The sequence below is a fragment of the Penicillium macrosclerotiorum genome, assembly GCF_028827735.1.
Source record: "Penicillium macrosclerotiorum strain IBT 26536 chromosome Unknown utg000002l_segment0_segment0, whole genome shotgun sequence".
Taxonomy (NCBI): Eukaryota; Fungi; Ascomycota; class Eurotiomycetes; order Eurotiales; family Aspergillaceae; genus Penicillium; species Penicillium macrosclerotiorum.
In genome coordinates this window covers 621,699-646,524 of record NW_026643082.1, presented here as the reverse complement: position 1 = coordinate 646,524, position 24,826 = coordinate 621,699, and the positions used below count along the sequence as shown (strand labels likewise).

General features: G+C 48.9%; 12 protein-coding genes across 12 annotated transcripts; 4 read left to right on the top strand and 8 right to left on the bottom strand.

The window, feature by feature from the left end:
- Positions 1 to 615: 615 nt before the first annotated feature.
- N7462_001397 (uncharacterized protein) lies at positions 616 to 1,021 on the bottom strand (the record flags this gene model as incomplete). Its single annotated transcript, XM_057073123.1, has 2 exons — positions 616 to 876; positions 1,007 to 1,021. 2 exons carry the CDS (start codon positions 1,019 to 1,021, stop codon positions 616 to 618), a joined length of 276 nt encoding a protein of 91 aa, XP_056936764.1.
- A 598-nt stretch (positions 1,022 to 1,619) lies between these two features.
- Positions 1,620 to 4,999, top strand: treA (alpha,alpha-trehalase treA; the record flags this gene model as incomplete). Its single annotated transcript, XM_057073122.1, has 3 exons — positions 1,620 to 3,383; positions 3,441 to 3,728; positions 3,785 to 4,999. The coding sequence occupies 3 exons, from the start codon at positions 1,620 to 1,622 to the stop codon at positions 4,997 to 4,999; spliced, it is 3,267 nt and encodes a 1,088-aa protein (XP_056936763.1).
- A 254-nt stretch (positions 5,000 to 5,253) lies between these two features.
- cat1 (catalase catB) lies at positions 5,254 to 7,778 on the bottom strand (the record flags this gene model as incomplete). The annotated part of the gene is made up of 6 exons (XM_057073121.1): positions 5,254 to 6,161; positions 6,241 to 6,415; positions 6,468 to 6,632; positions 6,683 to 7,098; positions 7,170 to 7,395; positions 7,488 to 7,778. The coding sequence occupies 6 exons, from the start codon at positions 7,776 to 7,778 to the stop codon at positions 5,254 to 5,256; spliced, it is 2,181 nt and encodes a 726-aa protein (XP_056936762.1).
- A 711-nt stretch (positions 7,779 to 8,489) lies between these two features.
- Positions 8,490 to 8,723, bottom strand: N7462_001394 (uncharacterized protein; the record flags this gene model as incomplete). Its single annotated transcript, XM_057073120.1, has 1 exon — positions 8,490 to 8,723. The coding sequence occupies one exon, from the start codon at positions 8,721 to 8,723 to the stop codon at positions 8,490 to 8,492; it is 234 nt and encodes a 77-aa protein (XP_056936761.1).
- Positions 8,724 to 9,703: 980 nt separating this feature from the next.
- N7462_001393 (GNAT family N-acetyltransferase) lies at positions 9,704 to 10,387 on the bottom strand (the record flags this gene model as incomplete). Its single annotated transcript, XM_057073119.1, has 2 exons — positions 9,704 to 9,912; positions 9,994 to 10,387. The coding sequence occupies 2 exons, from the start codon at positions 10,385 to 10,387 to the stop codon at positions 9,704 to 9,706; spliced, it is 603 nt and encodes a 200-aa protein (XP_056936760.1).
- A 586-nt stretch (positions 10,388 to 10,973) lies between these two features.
- N7462_001392 (Sodium/calcium exchanger membrane region) lies at positions 10,974 to 13,067 on the bottom strand (the record flags this gene model as incomplete). Its single annotated transcript, XM_057073118.1, has 5 exons — positions 10,974 to 12,083; positions 12,140 to 12,335; positions 12,392 to 12,394; positions 12,450 to 12,837; positions 12,908 to 13,067. The coding sequence occupies 5 exons, from the start codon at positions 13,065 to 13,067 to the stop codon at positions 10,974 to 10,976; spliced, it is 1,857 nt and encodes a 618-aa protein (XP_056936759.1).
- A 1,746-nt stretch (positions 13,068 to 14,813) lies between these two features.
- On the bottom strand, positions 14,814 to 15,965 carry N7462_001391 (SDR family oxidoreductase; the record flags this gene model as incomplete). Its single annotated transcript, XM_057073117.1, has 3 exons — positions 14,814 to 15,581; positions 15,640 to 15,880; positions 15,928 to 15,965. 3 exons carry the CDS (start codon positions 15,963 to 15,965, stop codon positions 14,814 to 14,816), a joined length of 1,047 nt encoding a protein of 348 aa, XP_056936758.1.
- A 482-nt stretch (positions 15,966 to 16,447) lies between these two features.
- N7462_001390 (DUF427 domain-containing protein) lies at positions 16,448 to 16,850 on the top strand (the record flags this gene model as incomplete). The annotated part of the gene is made up of 3 exons (XM_057073116.1): positions 16,448 to 16,528; positions 16,583 to 16,688; positions 16,756 to 16,850. 3 exons carry the CDS (start codon positions 16,448 to 16,450, stop codon positions 16,848 to 16,850), a joined length of 282 nt encoding a protein of 93 aa, XP_056936757.1.
- Positions 16,851 to 17,038: 188 nt separating this feature from the next.
- On the bottom strand, positions 17,039 to 17,602 carry N7462_001389 (cupin domain-containing protein; the record flags this gene model as incomplete). Its single annotated transcript, XM_057073115.1, has 1 exon — positions 17,039 to 17,602. The coding sequence occupies one exon, from the start codon at positions 17,600 to 17,602 to the stop codon at positions 17,039 to 17,041; it is 564 nt and encodes a 187-aa protein (XP_056936756.1).
- An 893-nt stretch (positions 17,603 to 18,495) lies between these two features.
- On the bottom strand, positions 18,496 to 20,697 carry N7462_001388 (transcription factor domain-containing protein; the record flags this gene model as incomplete). Its single annotated transcript, XM_057073114.1, has 3 exons — positions 18,496 to 19,582; positions 19,650 to 20,003; positions 20,036 to 20,697. The coding sequence occupies 3 exons, from the start codon at positions 20,695 to 20,697 to the stop codon at positions 18,496 to 18,498; spliced, it is 2,103 nt and encodes a 700-aa protein (XP_056936755.1).
- A 432-nt stretch (positions 20,698 to 21,129) lies between these two features.
- On the top strand, positions 21,130 to 22,634 carry N7462_001387 (putative MFS monocarboxylate transporter; the record flags this gene model as incomplete). Its single annotated transcript, XM_057073113.1, has 5 exons — positions 21,130 to 21,164; positions 21,223 to 21,439; positions 21,495 to 22,271; positions 22,325 to 22,422; positions 22,481 to 22,634. 5 exons carry the CDS (start codon positions 21,130 to 21,132, stop codon positions 22,632 to 22,634), a joined length of 1,281 nt encoding a protein of 426 aa, XP_056936754.1.
- Positions 22,635 to 22,939: 305 nt separating this feature from the next.
- N7462_001386 (MDR family MFS transporter) lies at positions 22,940 to 24,796 on the top strand (the record flags this gene model as incomplete). The annotated part of the gene is made up of 3 exons (XM_057073112.1): positions 22,940 to 23,095; positions 23,159 to 23,207; positions 23,274 to 24,796. 3 exons carry the CDS (start codon positions 22,940 to 22,942, stop codon positions 24,794 to 24,796), a joined length of 1,728 nt encoding a protein of 575 aa, XP_056936753.1.
- Between the last annotated feature and the right edge of the window lie 30 nt (positions 24,797 to 24,826).

Below are 24,826 nucleotides of genomic sequence, written 5' to 3'. Positions count from 1 at the left end.
TTTGTACTACTTGCCCCGCCTAGATCAAAATCGATAGCCGGATCTCGGATCGGCTCTCGCTCGGCTCTCGCATACCAGGGGAAGGAGAAGACACGCCGGATACCGACTGATGAAAATGTGTAGCAGGATGGCAATCATCTGATAGAAGCGTAAAGCCGGATATGCTTATCTGAATCCGCCTGGAATCTGGAACATCTACTGATCTCGATCTAAGATATAGTTCCCTGCTAGTCTCGGCAATTGAGGCTCTACAGGGATAGACCTTGATCTTGGAACATGGACGAGACTCAATGTTGAATATCCAGCATATTATCCAGCGGATAATCCGTTTTATAATGACTTATTTTTTATTTGCGTTTTTCGCGGCTCGTAGATGTCGTGGCTAATATATTGAGGATGCCATGCCTCGTTTCGCAGCCCAACAGTCCAATGTACTCAGTACCGTGCCAAACATGTAGGACAGTCTTTTGTGTTTTGTTTTGTTTTGGGGTTTTTTTTTTTTTTTTTTTTTTAAAAAAAAATTTGAATGTACACATCAACCTGTCTTTTGAATTGCTTCCAACTCTCGGCAAACCGACGAAGAAGCTGCGTGCGCATCGACTTTGATGCCTGAGGCTAATAATCTCTGTTCCGCTTTCGAGTTGCATCAGACAGCACGACTCCTCCGACATCCTCCAGAAATCCAAACTTCCTTCGCGACCCTCGACGAAGGACATGGCTTTCATTTTCTCCAGCCTTCTGATCCACCTGCCAGACTTCGCACGATGCACCTGCCATTCCGGGTAAGCCATCCACGGATTTTTGTCGGGCCTTTTGCGGGTCCGCAGCCACCGCGTCAACCTGGGGTTTCCCCACACATAAACTCTGCCGCAAACTCTTTCGGAATCGATGACGAGATACCTACATGGGCTGCCAACATTCAGTGGCTGCCAAGTCGTCCGAGCCCAGTCGGCCCAGGGAAAGTTTCGGCATCGAGCGGACGGCGAGAATGGGGGCTTTGACATACCGCGGGTATCGTCATGGTCAATGGCCTACTTTCCCCGCTACCGGTTGATCCGGCGCCGCCACAATAAAAGCAACGGGTGCCCGGCCGCCAGCCTCATACGACATTCGATTGCCCCGTCTTGGCTGCATGATTCGCCGACTCCACTACCCAAGTCTTGTTGCTCGTATAACCTGCCCTGAACGGTCCTGCAACTTGCCAACACTAGCTTGCCTGTAACGCATAGGAGGTAAACTTTGATTGCTTCCCCACAGAGTTCACGAATCCACGGAGGCCTGAGCGAGACTTGATTGTTAAATGCTAGATGGTTCCTGGATCGGCCAACTCGACTCGCATGGTGGTTTCAATGCCGAAGGGGCACACTGGATTGATTAGCTTCCACGGTCCGTGTCTTTCAAGGCGCAGCTAAGAACTCCACCAACCCACAATTTTCCTTTTTAGCTTTCCACCCCCGCATCGACCGTGATACAATTTTATAAATAAGCTGGAGAACACTTGCTCTCGGCTGATATATCAACCAAAAAGCTACTTGAAGTCTGCCTCCCTGCCTTGGGTGGGAACACCGCAATATGCAGATCAAAGTAAGCAAATCTCTTCTCTCTATCTGCATCATATAATGCAGGCACTAACGGAAATGAAGACTATAACCAGTGCAGTCTTGCCACTGCTGTTGCACCTCAGTGTCCTTGTGAATGGGACCTCTTCCACTCGGCGCATTGGTGGATGCATGAAAGCCTATGGCGGGTATGATTCGGGGTTTAATGCCACTGGTAATGTATACCAAACAGATTTCGACGGAGTCACCTGGGACGAAAATAACTGGCGCCTTGCCACGACAAATCTGGAGCAAGGCCGCTTCCAGACTCGAGGTTCCGTGGCCAACGGATACTTTGGTATCAACGTTGCAAGTGCTGGTCCTTTCTTTGAATTAGACCAGGAAGAGGATGGCGGTGACGTGATTAGCGGCTGGCCTCTATTTTCCAGACGGCAGACCTTCGCAACTATCAGCGGATTCTTTGATTCTCAACCCAACACGAACAAGTCTAATTTTGGATGGCTGTCTCAATACGGCGGTGACAGTGTCATCAGCGGTGTTCCGCACTGGAGCGGGTTGATCCTGGATCTTGGAAACGAGACTTATCTTGATGCGACCGTCGATAATTCAACTATCTCTGATTTTGAGTCTGTCTATGACTTCATGGCTGGCGTTTTGTCTTGGTCATACACCTGGACGCCAACGGGCGACATGGGCTCCTATCAGATCACATATCGCCTATTCGTTAACAAGTTTTATATTAACCAAGCCGTGGTTGACATGGAAATTATTCCCTCGAAGGATGCGACTGCAGAAGTGGTCAACGTCCTCGAAGGATTTGCTGCTGTGCGTACAGACTTTGTTGAGAGTGGCCACGATCATTCTGGGATCTACTCAGCTGTGCGACCGAGTGGCATCGCCAACGTCACGGCCTATATTTATGCCAACTTGACAGCGTCCTCCGGAGTGGATCTGTTGTCCTCAAAGCCTGTCAACAATAAACCATATATCAGCCAAAACGATTCATCTATCGCTCGGGCCGTGCCTGTAAAATTCAAAGCCAACCAAAAAGTGCGAGTCACGAAGTACGTTGGAGCAGCATCCACAGATGCTTTTACAGACCCGAAGACCACCGCCAAACAGGCCGTTCTGACTGCAATGAGAACTGGCTATGCCAAGTTACTTCGTGCTCATGTTACTGAGTGGGCAAGCGTTATGCCTGAGGATTCTGTCGATCACTATACGTTCCCAGATAATGGCACTTTGCCCGCGGATACGCACATAATCGATTCTGCCGTGATCGCTGTGGCCAATACATACTATCTATTGCAGAATACCGTGGGCAAGAATGCAATTAAGCAATCTAACAATACCAATTTGAACCGGGACAGCATTTCTGTGGGCGGATTGACGTCTGATTCGTACGCGGGTCAAGTATTCTGGGATGCCGATGTCTGGATGCAACCTGGTCTTGCTGCTTCTCACCCTGAGGCTGCTCAGCGGATCACAAACTATCGCTTGGATATGTATGCACAGGCAAAGGAGAACATCAAAACCTCCTCTGCTGGATCTCAGAACAGGACCCGTTTTACTTCCGAGGCAGCCATTTTCCCCTGGACTAGTGGGCGATTTGGCAATTGCACGGCCACTGGTCCCTGCTGGGATTATCAGTATCATCTGAACGGCGATATTGGTCTTTCGATGATCAATCAATGGGTGACCAGTGGTGACAATGATACATTCAAAACCAGCTTCTTCCCCATCTATGACTCAATTGCCACGCTTTATGCGGAGTTGCTGGTGCGGAACGGATCTTCCTGGACTCTGAAGAACATGACAGATCCGGTAAGTCTTTCTCAGACATTAATGTTGGCATAAGAAGAAACACTAATATTATCTCAGGATGAGTATGCTAATAACGTTGATGCTGGTGGCTTCACGATGCCACTCATCGCCGAAACCCTAACCTATGCGAATACCTTCCGCCAGCAATTCGGTCTCTTAGAGAATGAAACTTGGAATGAGATGGCAGATAATGTCCTGGTCATCCGGGAGAACGGGGTGACTCTTGAGTTTACTACCATGAATGGAAGCGCTGCTGTTAAGCAAGCCGATGTGGTCTTGAATACATACCCTCTGGATTATACCTCCAACTACACTGCCCAGGACTCTCTCAATGATCTTGACTACGTGAGTACGCACTGTATTTGCTTTACTAGATCCTGACTAAACTGAGAATTTGATAGTATGCCAACAAGCAATCCCCCGATGGGCCTGCCATGACCTGGGCCATCTTTTCGGCTGTGGCAAATGAGATGTCACCTTCTGGCTGCTCTGCCTATACCTATGCTCAATACGCATACCGCCCCTATACACGTGCCCCGTTTTTCCAGATGTCAGAACAATTGATCGATAATGCGACCACCAATGGTGGAACACATCCAGCATTCCCTTTCTTGACTGGGCATGGTGGCTCCAACCAGGTTGCTTTGTTTGGTTACCTAGGACTGCGTCTACTCCCTGATAATTACTTACATGTAGACCCCAATCTACCACCACAGATTCCATATCTGAAGTACCGCACATTTTACTGGCGTGGTTGGCCTATCTCGGCCTGGTCTAATTATACCCATACTACAATCAGTCGTGCCTCTGGAGCTTCTCCACTGGACACTGCAGACAAGCGCTTCGCGAACACTTCGATCACGATTCTTGCGGGTCCTGACAATAACAGTACCACATACCAACTTCCCCCTGCTGGAAGCTCTATCGTTATTCCCAACCGACAGATTGGTTCTAAAAACACAGTGGCTGGTAACATCATGCAATGCCAGCCTATTCAGTCAGCAGATTCATATGAACCAGGGCAATTCCCCATTTCCGCAGTGGATGGTGCAGCCTCAACGAAGTGGCAGCCCAGCTTGGCTGCGAACCTGAGCGCGGTGACTGTTTCTCTGGGGGATGAAGCTGGTTCAATGGTTTCGGGCTTCTACTTCGATTGGGCGCAAGCTCCTCCCGTGAATGCGACCGTAATTTTCCACAACCAGACCCTTGACAATCCTAGCATGGCCTATTCTTCGGGTGACTCCCGCGGTTATCAAGTCATTACATCTCTCCACAACGTCACCCTTTCCGATCCATACACCTCAGAAACAAATCTGGATGCAATTGCCATCCCTACAGGAAACACTACCAATGTGACGCTCTGCAGCCCTGTCCCGGCGGCAAAATACGCTTCCCTCTTGATTGTGGGTAACCAAGGTCTGGAGGAGGTTGATATCCAGGCCCAGAATGGCACAGGTGCGACTGTGGCCGAATGGGTGATTCTTAGCGGGACGCAGAGCACCACCGGCTCCCAGGGCAACTGCTCTTCTGCGACCCAAAGAAAACTAAACGCGCGTGCTGCAGCGGGGATTGAAATGGGCTCCTTTATGCGTCGTCAGTTTCAGTCGCAATCGTAGATCGGGCACATTATCCTTCGAAGAAAGAAACAAATCACTTGATCAGTGACACGTCCCTGTACATACACAGGCCCCCGAGCCTAATAACTTGCAATTTCATGATTTCAATGATACGAACTATTTCAAGCTACAATCCCAGGATTCAGAATTTGTTCAAATTCAAAACTACTATATATCAAAGCTCAGTTGCCCCCGAGCTGGAGCCAAGGCATAGATGGCTTGTTCAACACATACAATACAGCGCATCCAACCCACTATTTGTCCAGCGCAAACCGATCTAAGAACTTGAAAGTGCGTAGCCCATCTTTCACATCATCAACAAAATCATCTCCAACGTTCTTGGCAGTATATACGCCCTCTCGGTCAGTGGAAATCTGTGCCGACCGCAGCGCCGCAGCGCCTCTCCCAAGCGCGCCAACGGTCTTACCAAATCTAAATGCATCGACCAAGATATCGAGTGGACGCCCTGCAGGGAACAGCGAGCTTGCGCCCGATGGCTTCGCCGTATACGATCGAGCACTGAACAGCCCCTCCGCCCCATCTGCCACAAGCACGGCGTCAAAGTTGATCGCGTCCGACGCGGAGTACGTCTGATCCACGCCATCCGCCAGCCGCTCCCCGACAACCACGACGTCCACCCCTACAGACGAAAGCTGCTCTTGGAGTGCAGTGCCCTGTGCCAACGACGACGCGTTCTGCACAGACGCCAGCAGTCCGACCTTCAAGCCGTCCAGCTTCAACAGCTTGCGCCCAAACGCGCCGATGTGCGCTGTCGTGTTGTCGTGGTAGTATGTGGGGTCGGGGTCTGGCGCGGCGACGCCGATAGCGCGGGCGACGCGAGTGGCCAGGTCGTTGCTGATGCGGTTCAGCTGGATAATGACGTTGTTGCGGACGACAGTACTGGCGACATTGGCAGTCTCGAAGCGCATGGCGTCAACCACGAATTGCTGCTCTGCAGCGACAAGCGAGTTCCAGAAAAGTCGTGGCTGGGACCAGACGTCGGCGAATGTGGAACTGACGGTGCGCTGGAGGGTGCCGCTGGTGGTGCGACGGGGCGTGGTGAAGAAGCCGTTGCCGACGGTTCGGTTGGCTTGTTTCGGAGAGCCGTTGTTCTGTGTGTTGGGTGTGTAGGCATCTTTATTAAGGGGGATGAACATCTGGCCTAAAGAGAGATTGATTTTAGTCAGTTGGAGATAGAGGCAGGATATGCTTCGGGAGACGAGGAGGGTGATGCTATGTACCTGCTCCATCCCGGTTATTGTTGTGGATTGGCACACGGGGACGATTGATGGGAAGCTGCTCGAAGTTGGGGCCACCGTGACGGTTCAATTGGGTATCCAAGTAGGAGAAGAGACGGCCCTGGAGCAGAGGATCTTCGGTGAAGTCGACACCGCGAACCACATGGCCCGGTTGAAACTTAGATCGGTCAGTGGCAGATACCGAGAAGGTGGAAGACAGTTGGGCTTACCATGACCTGTTCGGTCTCCGCAAAGTAGTTCTTAGGGTTGCGGTTCAACTGCATCTTGCCCAGCTTGGTGACCGGGACGTATTCCTCAGGCACGATCTTGGTCGGATCCAGCAGGTCAAATCCGAATCTGAGCTGGTCACTCTCGTCCATGATTTGAACACCGAGCTATACAGGTGTCAGCCATTGAAGGGAGCTTGTACCGGGCCGAAACGTACCTCCCATTCGGGGTAGCGCCCGGCTTCTATAGCATCAAACAAGTCCTGACGCATGTAGTCCGCGTTCTTCCCGGAGATCTGCTGCGCCTCTTCCCAGACAAAGCTCGCTTTACCTTGTACCGACTTCCAGTGGAATTTGACCAGCTTTGACTTGCCGGAATCAGTCACCAGACGGAAGGTATGGACGCCGAAGCCATCAACGTGGCGGAATGACCGAGGGATACCGTGTCCAGCCATCGCCCAGAGAAGAGTGTGCAACGCACTCGGCTGCTGGCTGAAGAAGTCCCAGGCCGAGTCGTGAGCAGTCGCCGCCTGCGGAATCTCATTGTCACCGCGAGGTTTGACCGAATGGATCAAGTCTGGAAACAAAATGGCGTCTTGAATGAAGAAGACGGGAATGTTATTTCCTACGATATCTGCAATAGGGTGTCAGATAGCACATAGACAAAAGAATGAAGGCCGCTTAATCTGCATTTCCGAAACATACCGAAATTGCCTTCGTCAGTGTAGAAGCGTGTCGCAAAGCCATGGACGTCTCGTGCTGTATCAGCACTTCCGCGGCTTCCAGCAACGGTGGAAAAGCGGACAAACACGGGCGTCTCTTTGTTGGCAGCAGACAGGAACGAAGCAGCGGTGATATTGGACCAGTCACCGTACGAGGTGAAGACACCGTGGGCACCAGCGCCGCGAGCATGCACAGCCCGTTCGGGGACCTATGGAAGATATACATCAGCGAGAGTGCCACAAATGGATATATCGATGCATCAATTTATTGTTATGCTGAGGACAAGAGCTGACAACGTACTCGCTCATGATCAAACCGCTGAATCTTCTGCCGGAAAATGAAATCTTCCAGGAGCGTCGGTCCACGCTCGCCCGCGCTCAAGCTGTTTTGGTCTGCAATGGGACCTCCCACGTCCGAGGTCAGGAACGCGTTCTCGTCATTGAGGTAGAACTGCGAGAGGAAGTCTTCGGTATCGGCAGCGGCATCTTCAGTATCGCGACGACTCAGACCAGGCACTTCACCGGCCATGTAAGGGCATGCCGCGCTGGCAATGCCAACAAGGCCCATGAAAAGGGCAAGTCCATGCATCATATTGGCCGTGAAAGGAAATCCAGCGCGTCTAAGAATCTACCTTCGGCACAAGCAGCCAAAGCATCACCCAGCCCCAAAGGAGGTTCGGAGCTCCCTTTATACCCCATACATGAAACTTTGAACTTAGCGTTGCGGGCAGAGTCACCTTGCAGTAGCCAGTGCATTAGCCTTGTTTGTCAGCTCCAAGACGATGTAGGACCAAAGGCACCAACCACATGGGCGGCCAGGCACGGGACCGGAGGCCCTCCAACCAGGATATGATTATTCTATCACATTGGCCTAGAATTGATTGACAGTGCGACGCGACTGGGCTGCCCGTCGGGAGGTGGAGATGCTGTGGAGCCCACTGATGTAAAGACCCTCGCCAGTAATCAACAGACAGACTCGCGGTCGTACAGAAGTGCGATATGTTCCGTGTACTTGGTCATGATCCCCATTTCCGCCGGGACTGGAAAGAAGCTCCAGAACCAGTCCTGGCACCGGAAAGGCTTCAAGCGCACTGGACCGCACACTTTCCTAGAGTAGTGTGAGAAGACTAGCAGGCCATGGAGGCGATCGTCATTGAGCCGAAGCCCACCAGTCAGGATATCGCAGCCCCGGGCCTTACGCCGATCTCCGGTCTTCAGCCGGAGACAAAACCCAGCCGGGAGACCAGAAGACCGATCTGAGCACACCGGCCGGTGGGTTTGCGTCTTGGCGACCATTGGCGTGTTATTCAGCGGGCGAGGGTTGCTTGAAGCGAAGTTGGTCGAGCCCATGTTGCTTGGTAATGGCGGTGGTCTGGAGCTTTCGGGTGAAGTGCACGTCTCTGGGGCGAAACTTCGAGATGCCGCGGCTTGGCATCTGAGTTCGCCTGCGAACTCGCGCGATTGTGACTGGTCGCCGATGGAAGACCATCTGCATGACGCACGGCTTATAGGCTCCACCTAGCCAAGGGGCTTGCATGGTGACCGGTTCTTGGATTTCAATGCCTAATGGCCAATGTTTTGGCTGTGAGTCGTAGAAAGGGACTGTGCCCTATCGATCCTATTTTTGCATCTATGCCACCACCTATAGCAGGAAAATGATGCAGAGGATGTATCCTAGGGCTCTACTATCAGCTTTTCGGAAGGCCGAACCATTGAATGCCGAAGTAATTATAATATGCTGACATGCATATTTGTCTTGGAGCGGCGTCAGCTTCCCCTGTGAGGGCAATCTTCGCTTGTCTGAGAAAAATAGCATCCCTTCCACCGTTTGGCCGGGCTTAGCCAATCAAACTTTGGAGGAGAAACTATCGATCGACAAGGGCTACTCCAAAACAAACTGGGCGGGGTTATGTGATAGCCAAGACTACCGCTTATTTCTCCAGAGGCTTGGAAGAGAGGAGATAGTTATACTTAGAACCTCGAGGTTGTCTGAGCCGGCCTGAATCTTATTCTGGGGTGCTGTCGACCATTCACAAATGCCGACAGGGATGAAATAGAGTGGAGGTGCTTGGCAAGGGGAAAGGAATTAGCCCACTGTGACCAAGCGAATGTATCACGTTCTATCAAGATATTTCGCTAAATACAGCCTCGAGGACAAGAGGTACTGCTCGAAGTAGAGATTGTTTCCGGTTCCTTGCCTTTCTTAATCTCTAGGAGGTACGGCCGGGGAAGGCGTATCGTCGTATAACAAAAGTACCCAGGGAAGACGAAGGAAGGAGCTAGTACTAGCTGCTGAGTACAAATTAAGCATCCTTTGATTGCACCGAGAAAGCTCTGTACGGCGTTGCAAGTTTGCGAATAAGGGTAAATGCGATGATGAAGGCATAGAGCAGGATTCTCTGCTTATTGCGATTTCTGAATCGATTTTCCTCATATCTAGGCAATTCACCTGCATCTATACGGTTTAATATTTGCAAAACGTCAAGAAATACCTTGCCCCACCAACAATACAAGGATCTATCGTCGTGCCATCGAAGCAATGCCGATAGTATCCGGCTGACTGTGGTCCACAAACCCGAATTTCTCATACAGTGGAGCGCCAGCCTTGCTGGCATCGACATATGCCCCTGCTCCTTCATCGTCAGCCAGGTCGCACCCCCATTTGACCAGCATTGAGCCGGCACCTCGCTTTCTATACTCAGGATGCGTGCCCAGCATGTCCAGGTCTGTTAGTCCAAGCGACTGTTAGCAAAAGAGAAATCTCTAGCGTCGGAAGGCTGGTGGGGGGGGATAGGGGAAGCCCGGACAGAAATTCTTTCGATCGCCCATGACACGCTGTCTCTCCTTCTCCAGGCTGCCAAAAAAATTGTCGCAATCCCCGGCAGGCTGGTCTTCGTGCCAAGGCGGAAACCGACTGCCTCGCTCTGCAACCATCGCGAGGTCCCATTTCGCATATGCAACGAGCCGCGGCTGACCGTTGGCATTATTCGACTCTGGGTCGACTATTTTGACGTATCGTTGGAATGGTTTATTGATGAAATCATCCCGGTTCGCCTTCTCCCACCATTGGCGCACCCCAGGTGTGGGAGGGAATAGATGCCGCATCATCGGATCTGTGAAGACCTCAAACCATAGCTCGGCAATGGCTGGGATATCTTCCAAAGTTGCTGGCTCCAATCGGAGCGCGCTAGGTGTCGTCATTTCGGTCGGAGGAGCAAGTTGTGTTTCGGGATGGGGGGCACGGCGTTTGAAGAACGGAAAACATGCGGGGAATGGCGGTGGGCTCGATTTAAAGCCCGCTCGTGCATGCCACTCCTGACACGCCCACCGGCAGGGAATTTCCGCCGACAGCAGCAGCAAAAAACTAAGGATGTGACAGGTCTTACATGTAGTCAGCCCCAGTCGAATTGGGGACCAACCAGTCAAAAGCAGCCTGATTACGAGCTGAACCGGTCTAGTTTGATGGGGAAAGGTCACACAAAAAACAAGCTTAAAGATCCGGAGGTCTAATATTCAGCCTGGCTACCGGTGGACCGTTTTAACGTGGATACGTGGATACCGCATAGACAGAAAAAGCAAATTTATATCGATTGTGCTGCCGATTGGGACTAGTGTACAGCGTGGGAGTATGTGACTAGTTGCTATCCCACGAAAAACAAAAGCGTAAAGATGCTCGCAACCGTCATTAAAAACAGAGAAGAAAGTTTCTCAAAGAAAGGCTTGACCTCAAAAACCCAGAATTGAGGCTGATGCTAAATGAGAGGTAGACTTTCAATCCTCGAAGAGATCAGAAAGCGGTAGAGAATATGCAGTATCGTGTGAATCCAGCACACGGCCAAGAGATGACAAGCTCCTTCGTTACGTCAATCAAAGTATTGGCAACAGAAATGCTCCAACACTGCACCAGATACGTTAGCTGTTCGGTTCGAGATGAAGAATCGTGAGATTCATGAGGACCGCGGATGTGGAAGACATACGATATCGCCGCAAAGCAGGCACACAAGATGGCGCCCTCCAAATAATTGGTCTTGCCCTTGAGGATAATGAAACTGACGAGAAGGACGGAGCCGACAAGCGTCACCATTCCAAAGTAATCAAAATGCAGACTCATCGGCTTGCCCAGGACCCAGCCAGCCAGTACAATCATAGGGGCGACCAGCAACCCAATCTGAATGGCCGAGCCAAGCGCAACACTGATTGCAAGATCCATCTGATCCTTCGCTGCGACCACTATAGCCGTTACATTCTCAGCCACGTTCCCTGCGATGGGAATGACGATCAAGCCAACAAAGGACTCGCCGAGGACGCCCTTCTCATTCAGAATGGCAAAGCTGGACGCAAAATATTCGGCGCAGATGGCGATGAGAGCCGTGGAACTGATCAAAAGCGCTAATGAAATAATTCGATTCGCTAGGACCATGTTTCTGCAGTGGTGGGAGTCCTGGTCTTTGGCGATTTCATTTCCTCGGTCATGCTTCCATGTAGCTGAGTGAGACATACTTCTCTCAATGGAGTCAATTTGGATCATGGGTAAGCCGGAATCAACATGGATATCAGGAGAAGCTGTGGATGGACTTGTGGGCGACGGAGGAGACGAAACGGGCTCAAAAGCTCTCTCGAAGGATGTCCTCCTGGATGTGATCTCGGGCAACACCCGTTGTGATTCAACATCTGAATAACGTTGCTCTGATGGAGCCGCATACATTCTCTGATCATTGTTTGCTTCTTCGAATTGGAACCCTGGCGCACGGGAGCGAAAAAGATGTGGGTGGGACTTGAACTGGAAGAAGAGATAGAGAAAATAGATCGCTAACAGAATGACGGATACCCCCCTACTGAAGGCCAGTGCCATATGGTCTGCTGACTGGACGTTTTTCACGCTCCCGTAGAAAGCGCTCTAAAGACGACAGTCAGAGAATGGTGTTGTAAATTCAATGGATGACATTAACTGACCGGAATCATTAAACATGACACTGTAAGATTCAGCAATCCTACGTACGATTGTGTCACATCGCTGTTGTAGATTTGATCAGGGGAAATCACTCCTCCTGCAATGATTGCAGAGCCCAGGACGAGAAGCAAGTTGACCAGAACTGAGCCAAGAAGCGAAGCTTGAACAACTCTAATGTTGTTTTTCATCAACGCCGTACTATGATTTGGAGTGTAAGCTCGAGACTGGAGTTTGAAACCAAACTTAGATCTCACATACTAATCCAAATGTTAGGACAAAAGTTTCTCATAGGAAGAAGGTATACAGGCTTACAATATAATCAACTCGGCTAGATTACCAATGCTGATGTTGAGAAGGGCACCGGCGGTCTCACCCAGATCGCGTGCTAATTTTTCGGTCGCAAACGTGAGGGTGACTGATAATGGAATGATGGCGATCAAGTTGCTGACGAAGACAACGAAAGCTGGGGCATCGAGAATGGCAAGGAGAATTGCTGCAATTGAAAAGGTGATGGACACAGAGTTTCTTGGCTTTAGGAGAACTTTGCCGTGGTGCTTGAATGCCAATAGGCCATTATCACAAATGTCGCATCCTGGGGTTTCTGCGGGAAAAGTTGGTAGTTTCCCTGGCTGATCTTTAGAGAAGATTTTTTTGAGCTGTCGAGAAATGTTATGCCTTGGCTGTGCGACCGTGGCTTGTTCTTCATGGATGTCATCATAGATTTAGCTTCCATTGAAATACATATACCATGGAGATAGAGATAAACCCACGATTCAACCCCCATTCCTGGAAGCGGTTGTCACCACCAAAGTTGCGTTCCGAGCCGCAGTTTGAGATGAGAGCCGCATTTTCTTCACAACTTGAATTATCTGGGTAAGGACTGTTCTGCTGAAGGTATTGATTCCTCGCTAGGCTTCCCTCTGCTACCATCATGAACTGTCCCAAGGCTTGCAATTGCACCACTGCAGACCTGTTGTCACCTAAAAATCGGTCTGCAGATAAAGGGGCAATAGGCGAAATACGAGTGTTAAAAATGACGACCTCTTAAATACACGAAAGCGGGGGGGACGTTGTGGGAAATTGATAGAGGCTGCGGGATTTGTTTCGAAAGTCCTCCATCCAAGAAGGAACTTTTGCGAGTACGATTAAGAGCGGATTCTAGTGCTGGTTGACCCCCCTTCGACCCAAGCACAAGACTCGAATGTCTTGGCACGAATTATCAACTGACGCGGATTCGATCATCAATCGCGGGTGCGGAGCTAGCGGCGTCGTTAATCAGTGCCGGAATCAATAGGGGCCGCGCAAAACCTCCTATATTTAGAAAAGGGGCACAGCGGGAACCTGTGGAACTTGAAATAATACAGGTGGCCTCCCCCTAATTGATTTCGCGGCATGCGACAAGCTTTTCTCACTCACTGTAGAAGTACATCTCGACGAATTTTCAACGAATAGAAATGATGAGGCGGAAATAAGAGAGTATTGAAAGTAATATAATCTTACTTATGAAGCTAGACTGCAACCACACAAGCGATCGATTTAATTGGCTGAAAAAGTTTTTTTCTCTCTCGGCTTACCACATTGACCCCCCTATTTTCTATTTGTATGGGGGTGTTGGAGCTCTGGATGTAAAAATTCCCGCAAGAAGAACTGATGACCCCGAGAGATCCAGCTGTTGCCGAAAAAATTAGGCTGATTCAGAAGGCATGGCAGCTGATAGTGGTTGAACTCATATTGGCTTTGAAGACGAATGGATAGTTTAATCACTCATTGCTTCCAAAGCGCAATTGCCCATGGTCATCCGATCTCTCTCTGACAAGGAAACGAATTGCCATTGTGATCATTAGTTTCTGTATCAAGCCCGCATTGGTTCAAAAGCTAGGTTGCTATCTTTTGATTTACAACTCCAGTAATAGTACAGATGTTGTCTCACCTGAGCCGTGAGAGAGCACCACAGGCGGTTTGAGTGATTACCGCCTTGGTTATTAGAAGTTGTTTGAAATCAAGACCGTTGAACGTGAGAGGTTAGGCCACAGGAAACTTTCACCATGTATTTTCTACACCGCAACCCGTCGTCTCTCCCGATCTCAAGCATCCTTTAGTCCCATTATGATCTACATTTTAGATACTAATCTGAGATCTCCTTTGACTTTATCATTGTCGGAGACACCGCAGGGTTGGTATTTGCAACCCGTCTCGGCGACGACCCTCGAAGTAAAGGTGGGGGTAATCCAAGCCGGCCCCTCAGCTGTAAACGGCAAAGATGGCGGCGCGATCACACCGTTCCGGGTATCTATGGCGAGACTATCGGATCTAATATGAATGGAAAATCTCAAAAAGTGCCTCAAAAAAGGTAGATGAATATAAAGCTGACATATCAGCGGTCGGAACTGGCGCAAGGGAAGAGCAAAGAGTGCTGATGCGGGTGTGGTTGACGAACGTTTACGAGTGCATAGGGCATGAGGGCTACGAGTAGAAGATGCAAGCATAATGCCGTTTCATATTGGTCAACATATACAAGCTACAGTATACGCAATTGTTGTAAAGGGAAGTGCTATTATTTGAGAGGATTGGCTCAATTGATGTCTATACCGATTCCGATTTGACTGATATTCTTTATATTCAATTATGGGCGTTGGTTAACACTTCTAGGTAGACAAACTTAACCCAGAGCATGGCTCAGAGAATCTGCTTTTTCACATGCCCAACAAAATCTATAACTGTCTCTTTGAAAGGTCGGTATGTGACGCCGAGCTCTCGAGATGCTGTTTCTCCGTCAACACCAAATGGCGCATTTGGCTTTTCACCGGCCCTGTAGTTGCTTGTTACAGTATCCTTGGCCCAGTCAAATTCACCTTTGATGATGTCTGCAGCATAACCATAGGAGAACGGCTCTGGAGATGCGGGAATGAAACGTTTCCCGCTTGCTTCAGGTCTAAGAAGGGCTTGGACATGCGCCTCAGCAAGATCACGAGCGTCAATCCACGCAGGGACACGAGCGCCAGGCAGAGGGTCAGCACCGGCAGCTACGCTCCACAGATCGGCGTTCGACTCATTGAGTTGTTTCACATCAGGAACTGGGTGGACGACCGGGCCGAAGACCATTGGTGGACAGAGGGCCACAAGATCAAATTGCGGCTTTTCGTTTTTGATAAATTCCCATGCAGCAAGCTCGGCAAATTTCTTGGATCCACGATAGGCAATTACAGAGCTCGATTCACGACTTATTGCTGTTTCGTAGGTCAGAGGGTTCCAGTCTGCAGCAGTGTAGGTAAACCCTGGAGGATGGCAGCGGTTGATGTCAACCACCGAAGCAAAGGACGACGTCAGCACGATGCGCTGGACTTTGCTTCCGGGCTTGGCTGATGCAGCAAGGATTGATCTGACGCCGTTGATAGCGGGAAGAATGAGCTCTTGCTCATTGTCTGTCGTGTCATAGAAAAAGGGCTAGTTCATTTATGAGAACTGGTTGATTATACGGCGGCCACCAATAGCTTAGACTTACACTAGCGACGTGGATAACTCCATCGATTCCGTCCACTGCAGAATCAAAGACGCCGATCTTTGTAAAATCCTCTACAACCACAAAATCCAGCTTCGAAGCGTATTCGGGGCGCGCGGCCTTCATGTGCTCTGCTTTTTGAGTAGATCTGGTGGTTCCCTGGACTGAAAACCCGCGGGCTAACAGATTGTCCACAACATGGGCGCCAATAAAACCCGTGGCGCCTGTCACTAAAACACGATTCCTGTCATAATTAGCAGAGGAAAATCAGCTGGAACCATGCGATCTTACATAGGATTCTGGGAAGACCCCGTGCTGGTCTTAGACATTATTCACTAAAATACTTGTCGGTGAGAGATGAAACTTGGATTGTTCCGCGTGGGATGGCTACCGGGTAATATCTACTCGGATCAAGTCCGACAATCGGCTGGCGGGGTATTTGAAGCCGAAATAGCGTGCAACTCTCTACGTTACCGAGCAAACAAAATGAACGGATAATAAACACAACGACATCAAGCATGCGAAAATACTGAGTCCCAGGCTCTGCCTAATGAAGAGATCTCTCGGCTTGGCGAATCATCAATATCCACACGAGCCATTAACCGTTCTTACAGAGAACCTATTTGTAATATGACACCCGCATATCCGAGATGCTTATGTATGCTTCCCCGCCCCGCGTCTTCAAGCACCCGTGACCTCATTGTCAGCCAACTGGTGCATCGCTGGCATCACTTCATTTTCATCTTTTATCGATTCCTTCCTCGTTTAGGCTTTCCGAAAAGGTTGATACTTGAATTAATACTTGAGCAAGATGCCAACTGCAAGGGCTCGCATTGGTGATTTGATCTTGGCCGAGGCCGATGCTTGGGAAACAGTCGAAGGAAATGTATATGTGGGTACAGCGAACTCAAACCCCTAATATTATGCTGAATTTTTTCAACCAAAGTTCCCCCCATCGTCAGTCAAAGACAAAGCTTCTTTTGTACACTCTGACACGAAAACATTCTGCCCCTGGAAGGGACATGCGGAGTACTACTCCATAGAGACTGGAGGTCTGTTACATCTACAAAAGGTTCGAGGGACCTACCAATGAGTGAACTACTAATGGATGAACCGCAGATGGCACCATTCAAGATGCGGCATGGTACTACTCGCAGCCTTACGAGAAAGCATTAAATATCAAAGACCACATCGCTTTTTGTAAGGAGAATTGACTTTGGATATTTGCCGAAGCTCTCATTGATCACTGCTTTCAATAGACAAGACCAAAGTTGAAGTTACCGTTGAATGATGAATCCATCTTCTGACTGGAAACCATGGAATGATTGATACTAGGGTACAAACGGGAGAGTTCAATGCATGCGACATGCCGTAGCTGTTTTTAACACTGAACTATCTGCATCTATCTTTCTTCAGGTTTATCATACTGCTCATCGTATATTTCTGTGTCCATCTCTTTACCTTTGATGGTAATTTTCTCCATCGTTAAAAATACAAACAGCATGCGACACCACTCAGTCTGACTTCGATTACCAAATGCATGTGCTGTCCCTCGTTGTATACAAACATCTCCACGTCGCAGAAGCCGACTAGATCCGGAGTCCAATATCAAGTCAACTTCGCCCTCCACAACTACCCCGTAATCCAAACTGACCGTCCGATGCATTGGAGTTACCTTTCCTGGTCGGATATCGACCATCCGGAAGACTGTTCCAGTGCCCGTTGTGAGACCAGGTGGCTGGTGCAGAAACTCATCGTACATCGCTATATCGGCTTCATCGGCAATCGACGTAGGTACACTCTCCGTAGCATATAGGAGTGCGATTTCGCCATCTTCGCCGGCGGGTTGAGATGGCATATAATCGGGTACTTGGGCATGGGAGACAAACACTGCTTCGCCGTCTGCGCTGTGGGTTGTAATATAGCGGTGGATGTATGGGAGATCATTCTTCTTGTGAGGGGGCATAATGTCGTAAATACTGCATTAGCAATCGTGAGCAATGGAGTTTGACAGAAAGAGGCTCATTGGAGTTGGTGTGGAGTTTCCATCCTGAAAAAGATTAGATTATAGCGGCTGCATCACTATGGCATCATCCGGACCTGGGCCAGGTTGAACACCGAACCATGGCTTACTTTCACCATGTGACGAAATATATATTCCATCGCCTCTCATGCAAGATTGATAGCTGGAATTTGTGGAGGGTAACTAGTAAGACTCAATCTTCTTTGGCTGTCTTCGCCCCCATCTGAGCAGACTTCTCATTGATATGGCCCTGTAGCATACGTCTATTTCCCTTGGATATTTTCATCCCTCTTATCCATCTGGCGGACAATCTTTGCGATGGAATAATCTAGACGACCATCTTCAAACCCCTGCTCTTCCTGCTTGGCAGTTGTGACCAATAATGACAGCTAAAGTTCTTGATCATATTGGACTGTGAGGAATGAAGATAGCATGCGAAATGGCAACCATGTTGAGAGGCCACAAGTGTTCGTCCGAGGCCCTGATTATCATCCCATTGATATGGGCATCTTCAACAACAGCCAGTACAAAGTCTCCTACAAGGCCGTCGTACCCTGAGAGATTTTCGCCGAGAATTCCGAAGAAGAGTAGATGACATCTTCTACATGCATATCCACCCTGGCAAGATGATATAGGAAAATTGAGCTTTCCAACGTACCAAGAGGGTCGAGGCTGTCTTTGGCTTCTCAGGAGCGCCACAAACATCTCAAAGCCGCGCACCATGGAGCCTCATCGCTGACGGGCTGCAGCGTTACAGGGATTGTTTGTCATTGAAGTAAAACTGCAGTAACTAGGACAAAACAATGCCATCAAACCTTCAGAAAAGAAAGAGATGGTTATTCGCATGGTGCAGGCGCATTTGTTAACTCAGTCAGCAAGTCCATCCAGTCGGGTGTGCCTAATCCGACTTTCGCGCTATCATCTAACATCTCAGTCCACATCTCTTCCAAAGGAATCACCCCGATCGCAGAATCTCCAATATTAAAGGCTTCATGCGAGACAGATGTACTCTGAGGATGATTGGGGAAGGATATCATGTTACCAGCTTCCATGGTATTGGATATCGGCAATTTTGCTCCATCCTGAAAAGATGGGGTATCTAGATCAGGAGAAGCGGGAGCTTCGATGACCATTTCACGGGAAGATGGCCTCTTTTCTTGCTTCCAGTATTTCTGCAGAATGTCCATCAACGCATTGATGCCTTCGCGTGCAACAGGTGAATTTTGTTGGGCTCGGCTCAATAATCGACACGCGCTAAGAACTTCCTCTTTCCGCCTATCAGCAAGAATATCATCCCAGTTGAAACACACATCAATAAGCAATGTGACTGCTGCGAGGAAGACCTGGTGCATCACCGCCCACAATGATGAACTATTTGGGTAAGAAACAGGCTGATCCTCATCCATTCTGCGTTTTATCTCCAGCACCTTTCGCGCAGATTGCAGGGAAACAACATGAGAGTATGAGTATCTTGCATCCTTTGCGCCACGTACAAAGTATTGTCGGTGCAAGCGGCAGAACCGGGCATAATAACCTTGTTGGATAAAGGCTCGTTGCCAAGCAATTTCCGGGCGCTCCTGGTAAAGGGTCGCGAAATTTTGCCCCGCTGATCGATCGTAACGAAAGTATAGCGGGAGTTCGGAATGTGCCTGATTTAATCTTAGGTCCAAATCTAGTACCTTATCATAGGGTACCTCTTGGCCCTGGAGATAATAAGGAGCGGATTCGTCCACAATCTCGCGGCAAATTTCAGCCAGTCTCAACCGACAAAGAGTATAGGACATGCATGTTGGGGTGGTGATAGGCGATCCTACTTCATTGAAGAGGTCGACATCATCAATATTTAACGGCCTTTTGACGTTGAAGTGTTGTGGTTGAATTGAATAAGTCCATTCTTGAGGCCCGCTCAGGAAACTCATTAGCCTGATGCACAACAATTAGCGAAAATATCTCGGGTTCAACTGATTTAAATACTTGCCAATCTCCAGACGCAAGATCCCACCATAATCGGCGTTCTAACTCAAGCATGGCTCTATCACAGTGTCTTGATGTATGTCCAATGGCAAACTGCGGACTGTCGATCCGATGCAGTCCAAGGCTCTTGGCTTGGCTGACGAGTGTCCCATGGATGAATAGAGCGCTAATAGTGGCATTGTGGGCGAGACTTGACAAATGATGTCCAATGATCAGAGCTGCCTGCAGTCCTTCAATGGTTGGATAAGATGCATGGTTGTTCTGGATCAGTGCTGCTCCAGCAAGGAACGCTGTCTCTCGGCTACAAGCCTCTGCGACCTCGGATGATTCGGTTGTTGAGAGCTGAAGAAATAATGCAGTTGAGACCAGGCTGAATAGGAGAGCTAAATGACCTAGATTTACCGGCGCACCCCTAGCAGCGTTGATGTATAAGCTCTGAATATCTTGCTCGGTGCGACTGGGGATGATAAGATGATACTGGTAGTCGATGTGCTGGCAATAATAATGGAAGAGACTAATTGCTTCTGACTCCGCCGGCAGAAATGATGGCAGATCAATAGTAGCAGGTTATCATGAGATGCGAGCTTGCTGCCACAATACATTTTCAACAGAGCATCAGATGCAGTTCTCCGCTGCATTGTTGACGGCTGTAAACGATGGGGGTTCGATAGTCCCTCTCGCAACTTGGCAGGCACAGCAGATGGTATTCGGTGTCCCATAATGATTGTCTCAAGCGAATGTACAGTGGCGAGTGGATCATCCTTATTTCTATTACGAGGTATAGGCTCGACAGGTGCCGTTGAATATGACCGAGACGGTGATACAGCACGGTTGTCTGAAGGATGACCCGCATCCGTTTGACTGCCAGTTTTCACGGAGAGGCTTTCAGGTCTTCGATCATAATCCCCATAGCTGCATTCTAACCTTCGAGATGAGCAACTGCTGCAGGGGAATCTTCGGTCGCATTTCAGCTTCTTTTTGCGACATGACGCGCACGAGACAGGATCTTGTCTTGGGTGCTTCTTCGGAGAATCGGACGTTCCCTCCCGTATTCTGCGCTTCATGGGGTTTATTTTCTCGAGCTCGATGATATTAATGAGCCATCAATGTGATTAAACGACCCGACAGATTCATTGAGCCCTGCGATGGAACTCTGGTTTGTGCGAACGTAAGGGGGTAAAGAGGGCGAGGCAACAGTGAGGGCCGGAGCTTCCGCGGACTGACCGATCTCCGCGCTCGGCTCCGGTCGCGCACTGCAGACTGTATTCTGTATGAGCCGCGTGCTGACGAGCTCGGAGCCTCCGGGGGACTCTGTGATTTCCAGGAATACCAAAAAAAAAGAATCAGTTATAAAATTCTTCCTGCCCGGAATATTGATCTACTCTTTTCACTTCCTGAGTCTGAAAAAAGCGCTGTGCCGGCCGCATATACCTCTAAACTCGCTATATATATATATATGCGCAATTTCTTCGGTCCATCCACGGTATAAACAAGGCATGGCTTCTTTAGAAACTCAATCTTCTGAATTTACGTACGTCAGGATATCTAGGCACGAGCTATCTTCCGGATCATGACTGACTGAATAAAAGGCTTCGAGCATGGCTCGTTATTTTTGGAGCATTCTCCTCTGTCTTTTGCAGTGTTGGCTTCCTTAACTCATTCGGAGTTTTTCAAGAATACTATGCGAAAAATCAACTTTCCAATAACTCCGAGTCAACTATTGCCTGGCTTGGGGCCATGGCCCTCTTCTTCCTTTTCGCAATATCTGTGGTTTCTGGTACCATGCTCGATATATTCGGTCCTGAGGTGCACATGTCCCGTCCATTTTCTATACGGGAAAACACTGACTGAGCTTTCATAGTTGATGGCATATTTCGGATCCATTGGAACTGTCTTCGCTATAATGATGACATCTCTTTGCAAAGAGTTCTATCAGTTTTTGTTAGCGCAAGGCGTTCTTCTCGGAATCTCTATGTCACTCGTGACCTGGCCAGCTTTGGCCCTTGTCGGACAGTATATTAAACGCAAACGTGCGGCGGCAATGGGAATTGTTATCGCGGGGTCATCCTTAGGTGGAGTTATTTGGCCAATAATTATCAACAAACTGTTGAACAACCCGAGGATCGGGTTCCCGTGGACGATGCGCATTGTTGGCTTTATCATGATTCCATTGTTAGCATTCTTTTGCCAGGTTGCCAAGTCACCTTCAGAGCTCCGGCAAAGAGTCGAGACTGGGGATTCAGAGAAGACCGAAGGTGAAGACACCGATGACAGCCGAGCCAAGAAAATAAATCGGAAAGAAGAAGTAGGTGCACTGTTTCGACAACCTGCATTGCAACTTCTGTGCTTGGCAATGTTAATCATTTATTTCGGAATGTTCTCGCCCTTCTTTTACACAACCTCCTTTGCCGTTGAGAAAGGATTCTCATCGAGCTTTGGCTTTTACACCGTTTCAATAGTGAACGGAGCCTCCTTCTTTGGTCGTGTTCTTCCGGGAATTCTAGCAGACAAATATGGGAAATTTAATTGTTGTATTCTAGCAACGATCTCTGCCGGAATCGTTGCGTTATGCTGGACAAAGGTGAATTCGGTAGCAGGCCTCGGGATATGGTCAGCAGCATATGGCTTCGCCTCCGGGGTAGGTTTCTATTGAATTGACTAGATCACTACATAACTAACAGAAGACACCAGGGCATTTTATCACTTCAGCAAGCATGTGCAGCCCAGGTTGCTACCCCATCCACTTTAGGCCTTGCGATTGGAAGTGTCTGTGGGTCCACTGCGCTCTCGTAAGTCACGTTCTTCTCCTTCAACTTCAAGGATGATCAATAACCTTGGATTCACTAGTGCTATGGCAAATGTGCCCATTAGTGGTGCTTTAGTAGAAAAGTACGTTTATCTCGCGCTCTCATTGTTTTCTGGGGTGTCATTGCTCCTTGGAGCAGTATTATTGGTTGCTGCTCGGCTGGCGCAGGACCGAAAATTTAGTGCGATTGTCTAGAAATTTAGTCGCGCATAGTATTTATGATAGATATTATAGACGGGATCATGGAAGGTGAAACCCTGGACGTCAATCGATGTATACAATACTTACTGTTTAGTGGATGATTGATGATCCGAGCCTTTCGTCGCTTTCGGGAGATCCCGCCTAAAAGGAATGGAGAAACGGAGCGGAGGATCGCAACGGAGGAACGGATCATGTTTGGAAAGTTGGTCGTTTTTCATTAGCATAAATTGAGAGCGTTCTGTACTCGGAAAAAATCTAGTCATAATTATTTCCGTTCCTCATCTTATTCTCTATTGAAAATGACTGCGAATAATGAGCAGAAACTATTGCCCGGGGCAAGCAAAACAATTCGCCCGGAGGCGTCCACCAGCAATGGAGATCGCGAATACTCATCAACCATGGTAGCGCTCACAATCATGGCCTCAAGCATAACAGCAATGTTTTTGGTTTCTCTGGTACGCAAAAAGGGATCGATTGAAACGGATTACATACTCAGAATTGGTTTAATGCTTTTATAGGATCGCACTATCATCTCAAACGCCATCCCTAGTATTACGGACCAATTCCGTCAGTAAAATATCACAAGAAATAAAGCAACGAACCAGAGTTGGCTGACAATTTGCATTCTTATAGATTCAATCGATGATATTGGATGGTATGGAAGTGCCTACATGCTCACGAACTGTGCCTTCCAACTTATTTATGGCAGGATATACAAGTTCTATTCTACACAAAAAGTATTTCTCGTTGCAATCGGGCTGTTTGAGATTGGCTCTGCCGTTTGTGGGGCTGCACCAAATTCCACAGCCTTGATAATCGGCAGAGCAGTTGCCGGTGCTGGTTCAGCTGGTGTTCTGGCCGGGGTCATGCAAATTTTAGTCCATGTTGTCCCTCTGGAAAAACGGCCAGTCTACACTGGAGTTCTCAGCAATATGTCGGGAATTGCTTCTGTTGTGAGTCCAATTCTCGCCGGAGCTTTCACACAGCAGGTCTCATGGAGATGGTGCTTTTATATAAACCTGCCCTTTGCGGCCGTCTCTATCGTCATTGTCTTTCTTCTTGTTAAGACTCCGCCACCGCAGGAAGACGGTTTGCCAATAACCGAACAGCTTCTCCAGCTAGATATCCACGGTCTTTTTCTATTCATACCATGTGTTGTCTGCCTGATACTGGCCTTACAATGGGGTGGTTCTACCTATTCCTGGAATGACGGCCGTATAATTGGCCTGTGGGTTGTATTTGGCCTGACATTGGTTGCTTGGCTGGCAGTTCAAGCTTGGAAAAAGGAGAATGCAACTGTCCCTGGGCGCATTTTCTTCCAACGCAGCATCCTTTCTAGTTTTTTGTTCTCCGTCAGCTTCGTCCCGTCAATGGTGCTACTGGTTTATTATATTCCAATATGGTTTCAAGCCATCAAGGGAGACTCCCCTGTTGAAGCTGGCCTTTCATTTTTACCCTTCATTCTTGGCCTAATGACAGCTGCTACTCTCGGTGGTTTAGTCACACAAAGGATTGGCTACTACGTCCCCACAATGATTGGCGCTTGTGTTGTCTCTGGCGTCGGGACTGGGCTTCTCACGAACCTTTTCAAGCCCGACACAGCCCACTCGACATGGATTGGACTTCAAGTCCTCTGTGGCTTTGGTGTGGGGCTGGGGATTCAGCAACCAATCCTCGCCGCGCAAACTGTGCTTCCACCCCCGGATATATCCACCGGAATCGCGATCATATTTTTTGGCCAACAACTTGGTGGCACTATATTCCTTCAGGTAGCCGAAACTGTGTTCAGCCATTCGCTGAAGAATGGCCTAGAGAATTTGCCTGGACTGGGCCCAGAAAAGGCCGATGCAATCGCGATCGCCGGTGCGACTGAGTTTCGAACAATGGTTTCTTCGTCTCTACTTTCTGAAGTGTTGAAAGTATACAATCGTGCCATAGCCCATACATGGTATATATCACTCAGCTTGAGCTGTGTTGCCATTATACCGGTGCTATTTATGGAATGGAGAACTATCAAAGCCAAGAGGAGTGGAGCCAAGCGTGTATCCGATGCAAACCAATTAAGAGGAACTTCGGAGACCGCCGACACCAACAGCCAGCAAGCAACGCCAACGAAAGAAGAAAATATCTCTTCAAAAGGCACCGAAGATGTTTGAAAAGCTCTCTGCGCGCTCAATCTGCGTGTT